General features: G+C 47.1%; 1 protein-coding gene across 8 annotated transcripts in view; it reads left to right on the top strand.

The window, feature by feature from the left end:
• MYOF (myoferlin) overlaps window positions 1–14399 on the top strand; it is a 173319-nt gene extending 158920 nt beyond the window's left edge. For all 8 annotated transcript variants that reach the window (XM_077946808.1, XM_077946806.1, XM_015147703.3 and 5 more), the window contains 6 exons: window positions 850–991; window positions 4447–4546; window positions 8035–8225; window positions 10545–10654; window positions 11015–11162; window positions 13834–14399. In XM_077946808.1, the coding sequence (XP_077802934.1) occupies window positions 850–991; window positions 4447–4546; window positions 8035–8225; window positions 10545–10654; window positions 11015–11162; window positions 13834–13872 (730 nt within the window). In that variant the 3' untranslated portion in view covers window positions 13873–14399. The remainder of the gene's footprint in view (window positions 1–849; window positions 992–4446; window positions 4547–8034; window positions 8226–10544; window positions 10655–11014; window positions 11163–13833) is intronic.
• The last annotated feature ends 673 nt before the right edge of the window (window positions 14400–15072 follow it).

The raw sequence follows: 15072 nt of genomic DNA, 5'->3' as shown, positions 1-15072 counted from the left end.
CCAGGCATCAATATTTTAAAAATGTCCCCAGTTGATTCTAATGTGATTCTAATGTGCAGTTTCGAGAACCATGCACTCTCTATTGCTTTGACAGTGTAAAATCGAATGTTACCCCCTGGTTTCAAACTAGAAGTCCTCCCAGTGGCAACAGCTTCTTTTCGGGCACACTCATTCATTCGTTCCTTCAGTAGGTATTTATCTAGTGTCTGCTATGTGCCAGGCACAAGCAGAAGAAAACTTCTCGAACGTTAGAAGTTAAGATGTTAGTGAAATGAATGCTCATAGATATGCATGTGGAAATAAGAGCTGACATCTTCCTTGCCAGTATCATTAATATTATCATAGTGAATTTAAGAATAATTTATAAAAAGGAAGCTGTAAGATTACTTGATTTGTGCTTCTTTGGTCTGCTTAAGTAAAATATGGGAAAGGAAATGCTAAAATTTTGAGCTAACTCATATTCATTTAACCTATCAGCAGTGCTGACAGACACTGATGAGTTATAGTTGTGAGGACTCAAATCATAGCCAGCAGGCTTCAATGTACCCAGAATAGAAGCTACATTGTTGACGTTTTCCAGAAAATTTCACCTTAGCCCTGTTAACTGAAGTCTAAAGGGTTTCCTGCTTTGGTTTTAGAGGGATGATATTTTATTTGGCCACAACCTGTGTTGGATGCAATAGAGCACCTCCCCTCCATAAATCACCCCCAGCTCCATAGATAACTGGAATCTGCCCAAGAAAAGTGCATTCATTCTCCTGCTCTTCGCTCCCCTAATTACTGCACAATTTTGCGGCTACATGACTTGTCAGTCACGTGAAGCTAAGTCTATTTGCCTCTGCCTTTCAGCTGGATTCCTGGCAATGAAGAAAACAAACAGAAAACAGATGTCCATTACAGGTCTTTGGATGGTGAAGGGAATTTTAACTGGAGATTTGTTTTCCCGTTTGACTACCTTCCAGCCGAACAACTCTGTATCGTTGCGAAAAAAGTGAGCTCTGAAATATGCCAGTGGGAAGTGGGTATCACGGATCTTCCTTAACTCAGAAACTCACAGAAGGCTGGAGCTGCTCAGGATCTCGGATGTCACTGAGTCTGGCTCCTCTTCAGTAGAGATGGGGAATCTGCCACCTTGATACTGGTCCAAGGTCACACTGCTAGGACAGGTGTTTGTGTAATTAGGAAGCATGAGGAGCACAGCTTTCTTTCCCCTCACATACTGGTGGTGCGGTGAAGGATAAAGGGGAGAAGTAATGGTTTTGTATTAGTATAAACGACAACCCAAGTGTGTTCTTTATGTGACAGGGAGACTGACGTCTTCCCAGGCTAGGCAGAGTCAAGCAGAGGCCCGGTATTAAAGTGGGTGTCCTTCCTTATTAAACCTCCACGTCTGCTTTACCTCCTTCTGAGACACCGCCGTGAGGGCTCAGGGCCCTCCTGGTCTTAACTAGTTAGACTTTCAGTTACAGAACTCAACTCAAACCGGCTGACGCCAGAAAAGGGATGTATTGGTTCACATTACCAAAAAGTCCAGGGGTCTGCTGGCTTTAGGCCTGTCTGGATCCCGCGGTGAAGTGATGATGACTTTAGAAATTGGTCTCACGCTCCCCGCTTCTCCGCCCCACCCTCCTCCACGGACTCACGGTGGCAGCCCCGGGTAATATCCTGTCCTCCCCTCTAACCTCAGCAAAAAGAGAAGAGCGAAGCCCTCATGGGGCCAACCAGAGTTCTGGAATTGGGCCTCAGTGTCTCTGCCTTTGGGGGTCATGTGCCTATCCCTGAACCAGCCATTGCTGTCCAGGGATGCTCTGATTGTCCAGGGATGCTCTGATTGTCCAGGCTCCAGAGTCAGAGACAGAGGCAGCTTCTCTCAAATTTGAGGGAAAGGGGAGAGTCCGCTAAGGAGAAGCTGGGCGCCTTCATTCCAATAAAGGGGGTCTAGAACCTGCATAGTCGGCTGGGCGCGGTGGCTTAAGCCTGTAATCCCAGCACTTTGGGAGGCCGAGACGGGCGGATCATGAGGTCAGGAGATCGAGACCATCCTGGCTAACACGGTGAAACCCCGTCTCTACTAAAAAATACAAAAAACTAGCCGGGCGAGGTGGCGGGTGCATGTAGTCCCAGCTACTCGGGAGGCTGAGGCAGGAGAATGGCGTGAACCCGAGAGGAGGAGCTTGCAGTGAGCTGAGATCCGGCCACTGCACTCCAGCCTGGGCGACAGAGCGAGACTCCGTCTCAAAAACAAAACAAAACAAAACAAAACAAAACAAAACAAAAAAGAACCTGCATAGTCAATAATAACAGATGTCTTCCATAGATGCCCTGTTCCATTCCTGCCTCCACGTTCTCTCAGCTTCCCCTAGCTCTGCCTGGTCACCGCCTCTCCCCACACCTCATCAGAATGTACCAGCCACCAGCCCTGTGTCGCATTAGGCCTACCCTCTGCTGGCCCTACTCAGTGCTAATGCTGTAGTAAGCACTGTTTTTTGGTTTTTGAGACAGAGTTTCACTGTTGTCACCCAGGCTGGAGTGCAATGGCACAATCTTGGCTCCCTGCAACCTCCACCTCCTGGATTCAAGCGATTCTCCTGCCTCAGCCTCCCGAGTAGCTGGGAATACAGGCATGCACCACCACGCTTGGCTAATTTTGTATTTTTAGTAGAGATGGGGTTTCTCCATGTTGGTCAGGCTGATCTTGAACTCCCGACCTCAGGTGATCCACCCACCTCAGCGCTGCAAAGTGCTGGGATTACAGGTGTGAGCTACCGCATCCAGCCAGTGGGCGGGTTTTCATACCAGTGGGATGAATGCCTTCAAAGGGGGCCTTTTTTCTTTTTGAGACAGGGTCTCACTCTGCCACCCAGGCTGGAGTGCAGTGGTGCATCATGGCTCACTGCAGCCTTGACCTCCTGGGCTGAAGCAATCCTCCCACCTCAGCTTCCCTAGTAGCTGGAACTACAGGCATGCATCACCAAGCCTGGCTAATTTGTATATTTTTTGTAGAGATAGGGTTTCACTTTGTTGCCCAGGCTGGTCTCGAACTCCTGGGATCAAGCTATTCTCCCACCTTGGCCTCCCAAAGTGCCAAAGGGGACTTTCAAGAGGTACAGAGGCTCAATGTGACATCAAAAATGCACACTTTCAGATGGTGTGGCATCAGGGCTGATGGCGGGGATCAGGGCTTTAGGTACGGTTACCTTTCAGTCTACCCACATCTAGGGCTGGACCTCCCCATACCCTGTGGTGCTTGGAGCATGATCCTACCCAGGACGGTCAGGCAGCAACGGACAATAGCAGAGTGGGCTGCCCAGTCCCTCAGAGCCAGGCTCTCTGAGCCCTGCAAAGGAAAACATTCCTGGAATATGAAAAACAAACAACCCAGTGATCTTCCTTCAAATTCATGAAGCACTGGGAAATTCCCTTTCTACTAGGACCAGGGAACTACCTGAGCTGGAGAGATGTTTAGTCTTGGCTAACATTGAGGCAAGGAGAAGCAAGAACTTGCAGGACAGTTACCTAGTCCTCCTTCGACCTGCGTCTAGTATGAGGATCTGAGGGTCTTAAGTGACCACAAGCAAACAAAAGCCAGTGGTATTTTTCTTTCTTTCTTTCTTTTTTTTTTTTTCTGAGACAGAATCTCACTCTGTCACCCAGGCTGGAGTGCAGTGGTATGATCTCGGCTCACTGCAACCTCCACCTCCCAGGTTCACGTGATTCTCATGCCTCAGCCTCCCAAGTAGCTGGTATTACAGGCATGCACCATCATACCTAGCTATGTTTTGTATTTTTTAGTAGAGATGGGGTTTCACCATGTTGGCCAGGCTGGTCTCAAACTCCTGGCCTCAAGTGTCCTCAGCCTCCCAAAGTGCTGGGATTACAAGCCACTGCACCCAGCCCAGTGGTATTTTTCAAAGGCCAAAAATCCCAGGACATTCTAAATCTGCACTGAGAAAAGAGTAGAATCTGGGCTGTCTCCTTACCCCCATGTAGAATGAGAGCACACTCAGACATCTGTGTGGGCGGGGGGTGGGTGGAAAGTTGCTAAGCAGAAGTGACACCCCAGTGGGTGATACTGTGGGCTGGCCTAGAATGCCTGGCCTTAGGAGGATAATCTAAATAGGACATAGGGGTCTTTGGTGGGGAGATGAGTCACTCTCCAACCCCCAGGTGGCAGCAGGAAGTCACACCGATAGGGATATGGCAAGAAATCTTTTTCTTTGGGAAAAGCCTGGGACATTCTTTCAGTTGCCCAGCTTGTGATTTCCTGGGGAGCCTGACTGCTCTCCATACAGATCAAGTGGAAGGATTGAGGCCCAAGGGAGTGTCAGGGTGGGGGGTGCAAAGGCGAGAAAGGCCCCAGGCTTTGATGCTGTCTTAAGGAGCCAAAGGTGAGCGTTTCAGAGTCATCATGATCACCTGGTGTGTCCATGTTTCTTTTCGTTTTAGGAGCATTTCTGGAGTATTGACCAAACGGAATTTCGAATCCCACCCAGGCTGATCATTCAGATATGGGACAATGACAAGTTTTCTCTGGATGACTACTTGGGTAGGGCTTCCATTTGGATCATTGCTTCTAAGAAACTATACTTGGAATTAGTGAGGTCAATGAAAACTTGGAAGCAATTATTTAAATCTTCAATACTTCTTGGTAATGGGGGCCAGGTGGGGGATAGGGGACACACCCACTGCTTGCATGAGCTCTTGGCAGTGCGGCCTGACAGTGAGTACCATCCCTTTTCAAGGGCTCTGGTGAGGGTCTTACACCAGCTCCTGTCTGTCTGTGGAGACTCAAATCCTGTTTCTGCAGGGGGATGCCACATTCCTATATCCACTTTCAAACCGGCCACTCTCTCCTCAGCACCTGGGAATCAGCTCCCACCCTCCTCAACCTGTTCCCAAGTTACCAAGGTCCCCCAATCCCCCAGCCATTGCCCCTGTCTTCTGTGGTAAGGGCACTAGTTCAATGCACCCTCAGCCCGGGCCCCTCCCTCTCCTGGCGCACTCCTCCCTCGCCCCCCATGGCACTGTGCTTTCCAGATTTTCACTCTTCCTGGCTCTGGCCTTGTCACATTAGCCAGCCTTGTTTCTGCATCCTTTAAATTTTTTTTATTTTTGGAGACAAGTCTCTCTTTGTTACCCGGGCTGGAGTGCAGTGGCACGATCATAGCTTACTGTAACCTCAACCTCCTGGGCTCAAGAAATCCTGCCCCCTCAGCCTCCTGAGTAGCTGGGACTACAGGCGTGTGCCACCACACCTGGCTTTTTTTTTTTTTTTTTTTTTTAACTTTTTAGTACAGATGAGGTCTCACTATGTTGCCCAGGCTGGTCTTAAACCCCTGAGCTCAAGCAATCCTTGCACCTCAGCCTCCCAAAGTGCCAGGATTACAAGCATAAACCACAGTGCCCAGACTCCCACTCTTTAAATACAGGCCTTCCCTGAGGTTCTTCTGCTCTCCTCCAACCTGCCAACCACCCTTTCCAGGGATTTACCCACTCTCACCTCAGTGGAAGGTCATGCTTCAACTCTCACCTTTCCGCAAAGTGTGGCTCCTAAACCAGGATATGTAGCCTGTGCTCTCAGAGTGCCTGTGGTACAGTCAAAGGAAATCGTTGAGGGTCATTCCCGATTCCTGGCCAGAACCCCCCACCCTTATACCTGGCGGGCAGCTCGCCTGTACTGTGACTGAAATCTCACTCAGCATTTCTTCCCTCAACTCACCCCTGTTCTCCTCAGGAACTTATTTAGCAGCACACGACCCCTCCATTTCCCCAGCCACCCAGGCGAAAGCACCCAGAGTCCTCTGTAGTTTTCCTCCTCTCTTTTCCCCCACGCCCCACCAGCCACTCTATCCTACAGTGTCATCTGTTTTATCACGCACACTTATTTTCTTAGTCCTGTGATCTCTGCCACTTGCCAGTTGAACCTCACTTACTGCTAGCCACATGTTACAGTAGCCCCTGACTGGTCTCCCTGTTTCCACGCTGCTTCCAGGGGTCCCTCCTGGCAGAGGAAACACCCGCCAAAAGTTGTATCTTATTTATCCCTTTTCCCTGCACAGCACTTAATGCAATGGTTTTGACTTAGTGCTTAGTAAGAGGTCAGTAAACAAATGAGTATGCAAGTAGGCTTACATAAAGCATATGGATAGTAAATTCTAGGCTAATAAAGGGTTTGCCCTTGGCTTTGTTTGTTGAGACAGTCTCTCACTCTCGCGCTCAGGCTGGAGTGCAGTGGCACGATCTAGGATCACTGCCACCTCTACCTCCTGGGCTCAGGAGATCCTCCCAACCTCAGCCTCCCAAGTAGTTGGGACCACAGACACGTGCCACCAAGCCTGGCTAATTTTGTGTATGTTTTGTAGAGATGGGGTTTTGCCATGTTGCCCAAGCTGGTCTCAAATTCCTGAGCTCAAGTAATCTGCCCACCTCGGCCTCCCAATATTGCTGGGATTACAGGCATGAGCCACCATGCCTGGCCTTCCTTTGGAATTTAAACAAAACTGTCAGACAACAAATAAAGAGAATGACTGTTTCTCAAAATGCCGAGTGAGAACATAACCAAAAGGAGAGGGGAAACAAAAGCAGTCACAGGTCAAGAAAGGCTAAGGTCACGTGTCTTATGGGTCCACTATATGCTGAAGGGCCGTCCCTAAGTCTGACAGTTTAAAGAGAAAATGCCACAACCTCCCTGTTGCTCTTTGCTGCCACCACTGAAGGTCAGACTCTTGACCCCACATCACACTCACCGTTTTCTGGAGGAAAAGGGCTCACAGGAGTCCCCAAGCCCAAAACACACTTTTCCCTAACTGTGGAAGTGGTACTAAAGAGTTAATGCGGCCGGGCGCGGTTGCTCACGCCTGTAATTCCAGAACTTTGGGAGGCCAAGGTGGGTGGATCACCTGAGGTCAGGAGTTCAAGACCAGCCTGGCCAACATGGCAAAACCTCGTCTCCATGGCAAAACCCCATCTCCACTAAAAATCAAAAATTAGCTGGGCATGGTGGTGCACACCTGTAGTCCCAGCTACTAGGGAGGCTGAGGCATGAGAATCGCTTGAACCCAGGAGGCGGAGGTTGCAGTGAGCCGAGATCACATCCCTGTATTCCAGCCTGGGTGAGAGAGAAAGACTCAGTCTCAAAACAAGAGTTAATGCCTCACATTATAGAAGGGACGATGTGTTTCTCCAGACACTCTGATTGAGGCTAGGAGTCTCAGTTCCTGGTGAGGATTTTCTTTTGAGTCGTGCTCCTTCTCAAGATTCTGTTTCTGAGGTTTTACTAGGAGAGTCTTGGATATGCACATTTCATGCAGCATCCTGTGTTGGTTTGTTTTGGTTTTTGGTTTTTGGTTTTTTTTTTTTTGAGACAGAGTCTCGCTCGGCTGCCCAGGCTGGAGAACAGTGGTGCGATCTCTGCTCACTGCAACCTCTGCCTCCCAGGCTCATGCGATTCTTGTGCCTCAACCTCTTGAGTAGCTGGGATTACGGATGTGTGCCCTCGTGCCCAGCTAATTTTTAGTAGAGACGGGGTTTCACCATGTTGGCCAGGCTGGTCTCGAACTCCTGGCCTCAAGTGATCTGCCCACCTCGTCCTCCCAAAGTGCTAGGATTATAGCTGTGAGCCCAGCCAGCATCCTGTGTTCTAAGCACCTATTGTCTTTACCCAAAGCCAAATGACCTCTCTGCTCAGGGCAGCTCAGAACTAAAAGGAAAACATTTCAGATCCAAGGGCCTTGAGTTGAGTGAAAATTGTGTCTGTAGATATTTCATTACTTTTAGTTTAAATAACTCTGTTTATGCTCATGTCTTTGAGAAAGAAAACAGGAGATGCTGTACAGTGGATGGCTATTTCTTCGGCCATTTTCCATCCTAACTGGAAAGACTTTAAATGTCTGCCAGGCCCCCTTTCTCTAACTCACCTTTTACATGTTCAAAATCACTGCATGCCTCTCTCCAGACAAGAACGTTCTGTTCACTTGTGAACAACAGCTGATCCACTTGAAGCTCATTTGGACTTACTGTTGTTTCCTTGGCTAGGTTTCCTAGAACTTGACTTGCATCACACTATCATTCCTGCAAAATCACCAGAGAAATGCAGTTTGGACATGATTCCGGACCTCAAAGCCATGGACCCCCTTAAAGCCAAGACAGCCTCCCTCTTTGAGCAGAAGTCCATGAAAGGATGGTGGCCGTGCTACGCAGAGAAAGATGGCGCCCGCGTGATGGCTGTATGAACATTTCCTGGTTCTGGTTGAAGATCGTTTGTGCCTTTTATCATTTCGGTTTTGCCCTTTATCCATAGACTTACTCCAGATAAAATGAAGTTTTAAATTGGTGGGAATTTAAGTTATAGGAACAGTTTGTCTTTGGGATATGTTTGCCTTTGTCTTACAATATAAGGTGGGAGATGCTGTAAGCATGTGCTTGGAGTTGGAGGAAGGTGAAGTAGTTGGAATGGTCAAAAACTAGAAGCTCAGGTAGTTTCACTATATTTTCCTTGGGACTCTTCTTCATCAGGAAAGTTAATTAATGCTGGGCTTCTAGTACAATTTAGTACGGAAAAGGGAACTTCAAATTTGGACTTTTCTCATTAAAAAAAAAAAGGTGGGGCTGAGTGTGGTGGCTCATGCCTGTAATCCAAGGTGGGTGGATCACCTGAGGTCAGGAGTTCAAGACCAACCTGGCCAACATGGCAAAACCCCATCTCTACTTTTAAAAAAAAAAAAAAAAAAAAAAAGTAGCCAGGAGTGGTGATGCACACCTGTAGTCCCAGCTACTCAGGAGGCTGAGGCATGAGAATCACTTGGACCTAGGAGGTGTAGGTTGCAGTGAGCCAAGATCATGCCACTGCACTCCAGCCTGGGTGACAGAGTGAAAGTCTGTCTCAAAAAAAAAAAAAAAAAAAGGATGGAAGCAGCAAGATGTGCTGGCATTAGTTGGATAAAAAGGCCACAAATTACAAGCAAGTTCAGGAACTCAAGATGTATTTTGATCTAGAAGCAATAGTGTGGGTTACCATACCATATCACAAAAGACTACCGAGTTCATTATGCATTATTAAAAATAGCTAACATTTTTGATCATTAATTTTGAACCAGGCAGTATGCCAAGTGCCTTACATTCATAATCTTTTTAAAAACAACCTTGGTGTATAATTTACATAAACTGTATTCATTTAAAGTACACAATTTGATGAGTTTTGACAGATGTATACACTCATCGAACCATAATCAAGATCCGGAACCTTCCCATCACCTCCAAAATGTCCTTGTGCTCGCTCTCTGGAGTCCATTGCTCCCTCCCTCCCTGGTCCCAGGAAACCACTGACTGCTTTCCATTACAATACAGCAGTTTGCACATAACCTCACTTAGTTCTGCTGACAACGCCATGAAGTAGACATTGTCCCCATTTCAGCGATTCCACAAACAGGCTTGGAGAGATCAAGCAACTTGCGGAAGTCAGAAACCCAGCTTTGTCTGACCTGTAAGGGTAGGAGTCCTCAGAGCTCTACTCAGGGCCAGTGCTTCCCAGATTGTTGGTGACCTTGCGGACTTTCCTGGCTCTTAGAAAGTCAGTTACAATTTTAGGTATGGCTCACTATGAAAGTGGGCAAGTTTGTTTTTAGTTTTTGGAGATGAAGTCTCACTCTGTCGCCCAGGCTGGAGTGCAGTGGTACAATCTCCGCTCCCTGCAACCTCCTCCTCTCGAGTAGCTGGAACTACAGGTGCGCGCCACCATGCTGGCTAATTTTGTTGTATTTTTAGTAGAGATGGGGTTTCGCCATGTTGGCCAGGCTGGTCTTGAACTCCTGACCTCAGGTGATCCTCCCGCCTCGGCCTCCCAAAGTGCTAGGATTACAGGCATGAGCCACTGCACTGGGCCAAAAGTGGGCAAGTTTCTAGACCACTTTCACTTTGGCCTCACTGTTCTCATTTGCACCTGAACACAATAGTAGTTGTAGGGTTGCCATGAGTATTATACGAGATAACCCCATGTAGAACATTTAAATGGTGCTGGGAGCATCACTCAGGAACCCCTGAGCAGGGAGACAACATTCATTCACTCACTCACTCATTGAGCTAGTGTACACGGAGTAGCTACTGAATGACAGCAACTGTGCACAATAGGTGACAATGATAGGCATGAAGAGACATGGCTCTGTTCTCTTAATGGGAGCCTACAATAATGCTCAATAAATATTAGATATTGTTATTAGCGGTATTCAGGTTAGTCTGGGTCCAAGTGAAGTTACATAGGAAGGTGTGTGGGAAGACAAGGAGACCAATGTGAGAACGTTAGAGGGGGATACAGCAAATGAAAAGTAGAGAGTGGGGGAAGCAATTTGTCCTCAAAGTTTCCCACACAGCATCAGTTCAGAAACACATGGACGAGGAAATGGGATGAAATCTCTTGAGAAAAACTGAAGGCAATCTAAGGATTGTTTTACAAGTATAAAAATCATTGCTCGGGGAATACTCCTTGGGTTGAAGTAAAAATATTTGTGAAACGTGATGTCATGTGTTTAACCTGCTCTGCTTTACTGAAGGGGAAAGTGGAGATGACATTGGAAATCCTCAACGAGAAGGAGGCCGACGAGAGGCCAGCCGGGAAGGGGCGGGACGAACCCAACATGAACCCCAAGCTGGACTTACCAAAGTGAGAGGCCTTCTTTGTTCTCCCACTCCCCAAACACCTGCAGTCTGAGAGCCCCCCTTCCCATTGCCTTAATGAGATGGATTAGCTTTTGTGGTCTCCCTAATCTGGTAGCTAATAGTAGTGGGTAGGGGTGGAGAGGTTGGTGATCTGGCTTCGTTTAAAGAATTCTTTCCAGGAAACCAAAGTTCAGCATCTTAGGAAGCTGTCATAGGTTAAAGAGCCTTTCTCAGTCAACGAAGGGGAATATCTTTTCTTGACCTTATTAATATGATTCTTTATTCCTGAAACTGTGTTATGCTCTGGGATAAAATATGCATCCCTCCTGAGTTGGGTAGGTGATACCGTTTCTTTGCAATGCAGTCGACCAGAAACCTCTTTCCTCTGGTTCACCAACCCATGCAAGACCATGAAGTTCATCGTGTGGCGCCGCTTTAAGTGGGTCATCATCGGCTTGCTGTTCCTGCTCATTCTGCTGCTCTTCGTGGCCGTGCTCCTCTACTCGTTGCCGGTAGGAGCCCTTCCTTGGCCCCTTGTCTTGGCTTTCTTGTGAGTTGCGGTTGGCCCTCTCCCTTGGCATCTGCCCTGACCACTGTGCAGAAGAATGACCTGCTCAGCAGCGTGGGGTTGCAACCCTTCTGCTTTGGGGAAATTTAAAGTAATGTGTCTTGTAATTAGAATCACATTCTCAGGGTTTCACAAATTACGGGCAGAACTTTGCTTTATGGTCTGAAAATAACTTTGGTCTCAGCAATTCTAGGAGAAATCACTCAGGTCTCAATCAGTGTGTGTCTGGACCACAGCCAGCGTTTCCAACTGATCTTCCTGACTTCAGACTTTCTTGTTCCAAACCATCCTGCATCCCAATTCCTTGTCCTAGCTTCAAGAATCCCCAAATCTGGGTTCATTGTGGGTCTACATACACCCTGTGTTCCACCCAAACTAGATCGTTGATCCCAACCTCCCCAAATATTATTGCCCTTACCTATCTGGATGCCTTTGCCAATTTTGTTTCTCTGTCCATATTTATCTATGAAAACCTCACTCATTCTTTAAGGTTCATGTCACATATACCCTCCCCCTTAAATTTTCCCCTAATCACCCCAGTCATAAATGGGAATCCAAGTGGGAGATTTGGCAGTGTGCCTAGAAGCAGTACCTCCCTTCCTCCATCCAGACGATGTATTGCGCATCTGCGATAGGCTAGGAATTAAGTTATAGAGACGATTGAATTATTGGCATGACGGGTGCCCAGGAGCAGTTCATATTCTGGGAACTAGCAGCCATGGGAACAAGGACACATTACTAAGGGAGGTGAGCTGTTATGGAGACAGAAACAAACAACCGTGGGCACCCCCTGCTAAGACAGTTCCTCCAAGGAGGGGACATTCAAGTTTGCCAAGTGGAGAAGGGATAGTCCAGGCAGAGGAAGCCATGCTCAGAAGTTGGACGAGTGGCACTGAATGTCACAGGAGGCATTCAAAAGCTCTTACTCCAAAATTCACATTAATAATATCAGCTGGGCGAGGTGGCTCATGCCTGTAATCCTGGCACTTTGGGAGACTGAAGTGGGTGGATCACTTGAGGTCAGGAGTTCAAGACCAGTGAACTCCAACATAGTGAAACCCCATCTCTACTAAAAATACAAAAATTAGTTGGGTGTGTGGCACATGCCTGTAATCCCAGCTACTGGGGAGGCGGAGGTTGCAGTGAGCTGAGATCGCGCCATTGCACTCCAGCCTGGATAAAGAAGCAAGACTCTGTCTCAAAAAAATAGTATTGTAGCCACACAAGTAGCAGGGGTTTTGGGTTTTGTGTCTTCATTTTTCCCCAGTATAGTACTTCCAGTTTGTCATCTGTGAGTATATGTACACTATTTTATAGTCGTAGATGGTCAAATTGCTTTTTTGTTTGTTTGGTTTTTTTTTTTTTTTTCTGGAGACAGTCTCACTCTATCACCCAGGCTGGAGTACAGTGGCATGATCTCCGCTCACTGCAACCTCCGCCTCCCAGGTTCAAGCATTGCTTATGCCTCTGCCTCCCGAGTAGCTGGGATTACAGGCGCCCGCCACCACATCCAGTCAATTTTTGTATTTTTAGTAGAGACAGGGTTTCACCATGTTGGCCAGGCTGGTCTCGAACTCCTGATCTCAAGTGATCCACCCACCTCTGCCTCCCAAAGTGCTAGGATTACAAGTGTGAGCCACCACACTCGGTCCCAGTCCCACTGTCTTGACCATTTAAAAAGCTGCTCCTAGTTATTTTATTTTTCAGTTTTTTGAGATGGAGTCTTGTTCTGTCACCTAGGCTGGAGTGCAGTGGCACAACCTTGGCTCACTGCAAAATCTGCCTCACAGGTTCAAGCGATTCTCCAGCCTCAGCCTCCCAAGTAGCTGGGATTACAGGCGCCCACCACCACGCCTGGCTAATTTTTTTATTTTTAGTAGAGATGGGGTTTCACCATGTTGGCCAGGCTGGTCTCCAACTCCTGACCTCATGTGATCCGCCCGCCTTAGCCTCCCAAAGTACTGGGATTACAGGCGTGAACTACTGCGCCGGCCTAGTTATTTATTTTTCCTGATTTAGATTTTATTGGCAGCTGGGTACAGTGGCTCACACTTATAATCCCAGCAATTTGGGAGGCTGAGGCGAGTGGATCACCTGAGGTCAGGAGTTTGAGACCAGCCTGACCAACATGGTGAAACCCCATCTCTACTAAAAATTTTAAAATTAGCCAGGCATGGTAGTGGGTACCTGTAATTCCAGCTACTTGGGAGGCTGAGGCTGGAGAATCGCTGTAACCTGTGAGGCAGAGGATGCAGTGACCAGAGATCATGCCACTGCACTCCAGCCTGGGTGACAAGAGAGAAACTCCGTCACGAAAAAAAAAATTCTATTGGTTTAAACCAGTAGTTCCCAATTAGGGGAGATTTTGCTCCCCACCCCCAAGAGGACATTTGGCAATGTCTGGAGACATTTTGGTTGCAACAACTTGGGGGGTGCTACTGGCACTCGGTGGGTAGAGGCCAGTGACAGCTGCTGAACATCCTACGAGGCACAGGACACTCCCCAACAAGAATCATCTGGTTTGAAATGTCAGTAGTACCAAGATTGAGAAACCCTAACTGAAAACCATATATACATACATATTTCTTTTACCACTGTTTTTGTTTCCTTTCCAGAACTATTTGTCAATGAAGATTGTAAAGCCAAATGCGTAACAAAAGCAAAGGCTTCATTTCAAGAGTCATCCAGCAATGAGAGAATCCTGCCTCTGTGGACCAATATCCAGTGTGATTTTGTGTCTGAGACCACACCCCAGTAGCAGGTTTCACTACGTCACCGAGCCCCATTGATTCCCAGAGGGTCTTAGTCCTGGGAAGTCAGGCCAACAAGCAACATTTGCATCATGTTATCTCTTAAGTATTAAAAGTTGTATTTTCTAAAGTTTAAATCACGTTTTTCAAAATATTTTTCCAGGTGGCTGGTTCCATTTAAAAATTATCTTTTTATGTGTCTTCGGTTCTAGAATTCAGTTTTTTGAAATTGCTAAATAGAATTCAAAAATCTCTGCATCTTGAGGTGATATACTTCATATTTGTAATCAACTAAAAGAGCTGTGCATTATAAAATCAGAATAGTTAGAACAATTCTTATTTATGCCCACAACCATTGTTATATTTTGTATGGATGTCATAAAAGTCTATTTAACCTCTGTCATGAAACTGAATAAAAATGGTTCACCTTTGCCCCTGGCTGTTGGTTGTAGCTGTGGGTCAAGTTGGGAAGGAGGCATTTTTCTGGCCTTGTCTCAGTGAAGAGAAGGCCATGGCATACCTCTGGGCCATATGCCCTTTATAAATATCCTGCCCAATTTTAGCCAATTGGTCAAACTGAATATAACATTATAAATAATAAAAACTAACAAACACTTGGCCTGGCACAGTGGCTCACACCTGTAATCCCAGCACTTTGGGAGGCCGAGGCAGGCAGATCACCTGAGGTTGGGAGTTCAAGACCAGCCTGACCAACATGGAGAAACCCTGTCTCTTCTAAAAATACAAAATTAGCCGGGCATGGTGGTGCATGCCTATAATCCCAGCTGCTCGGGAGGCTGAAGCAGGAGAATCGCTGAACCCAGGAGGCGGAGGTTGTGGTGAGCCGAGTTTGCGCCATTGCACTCCAGCCTGGGCAACAAGAGCGAAATTCTGTCTCAAAAAAAAAAAAAAAGAAGAAAAAGCTGACACTAAAGAGACTTACTCTGTGCACAGCACTGTTTTAAGTGGTTTATGTGTATTAACCCACTTAAGGACAAGGAAGCCCTATAAACGTAGGTAACATTCTTAACCCCATGTGTAAGTCCGTTTTCACACTGCTATAAAGGTACTACCGGAGACAAGGCACTTTATAAAGAAAGGATG

Source organism: Macaca mulatta, chromosome 9, assembly GCF_049350105.2.
Source record: "Macaca mulatta isolate MMU2019108-1 chromosome 9, T2T-MMU8v2.0, whole genome shotgun sequence".
Lineage (NCBI taxonomy): Eukaryota > Metazoa > Chordata > Mammalia > Primates > Cercopithecidae > Macaca > Macaca mulatta.
Note: the sequence above shows the minus strand (reverse complement) of the source record. Positions and strands in the feature narration are given on the sequence as shown.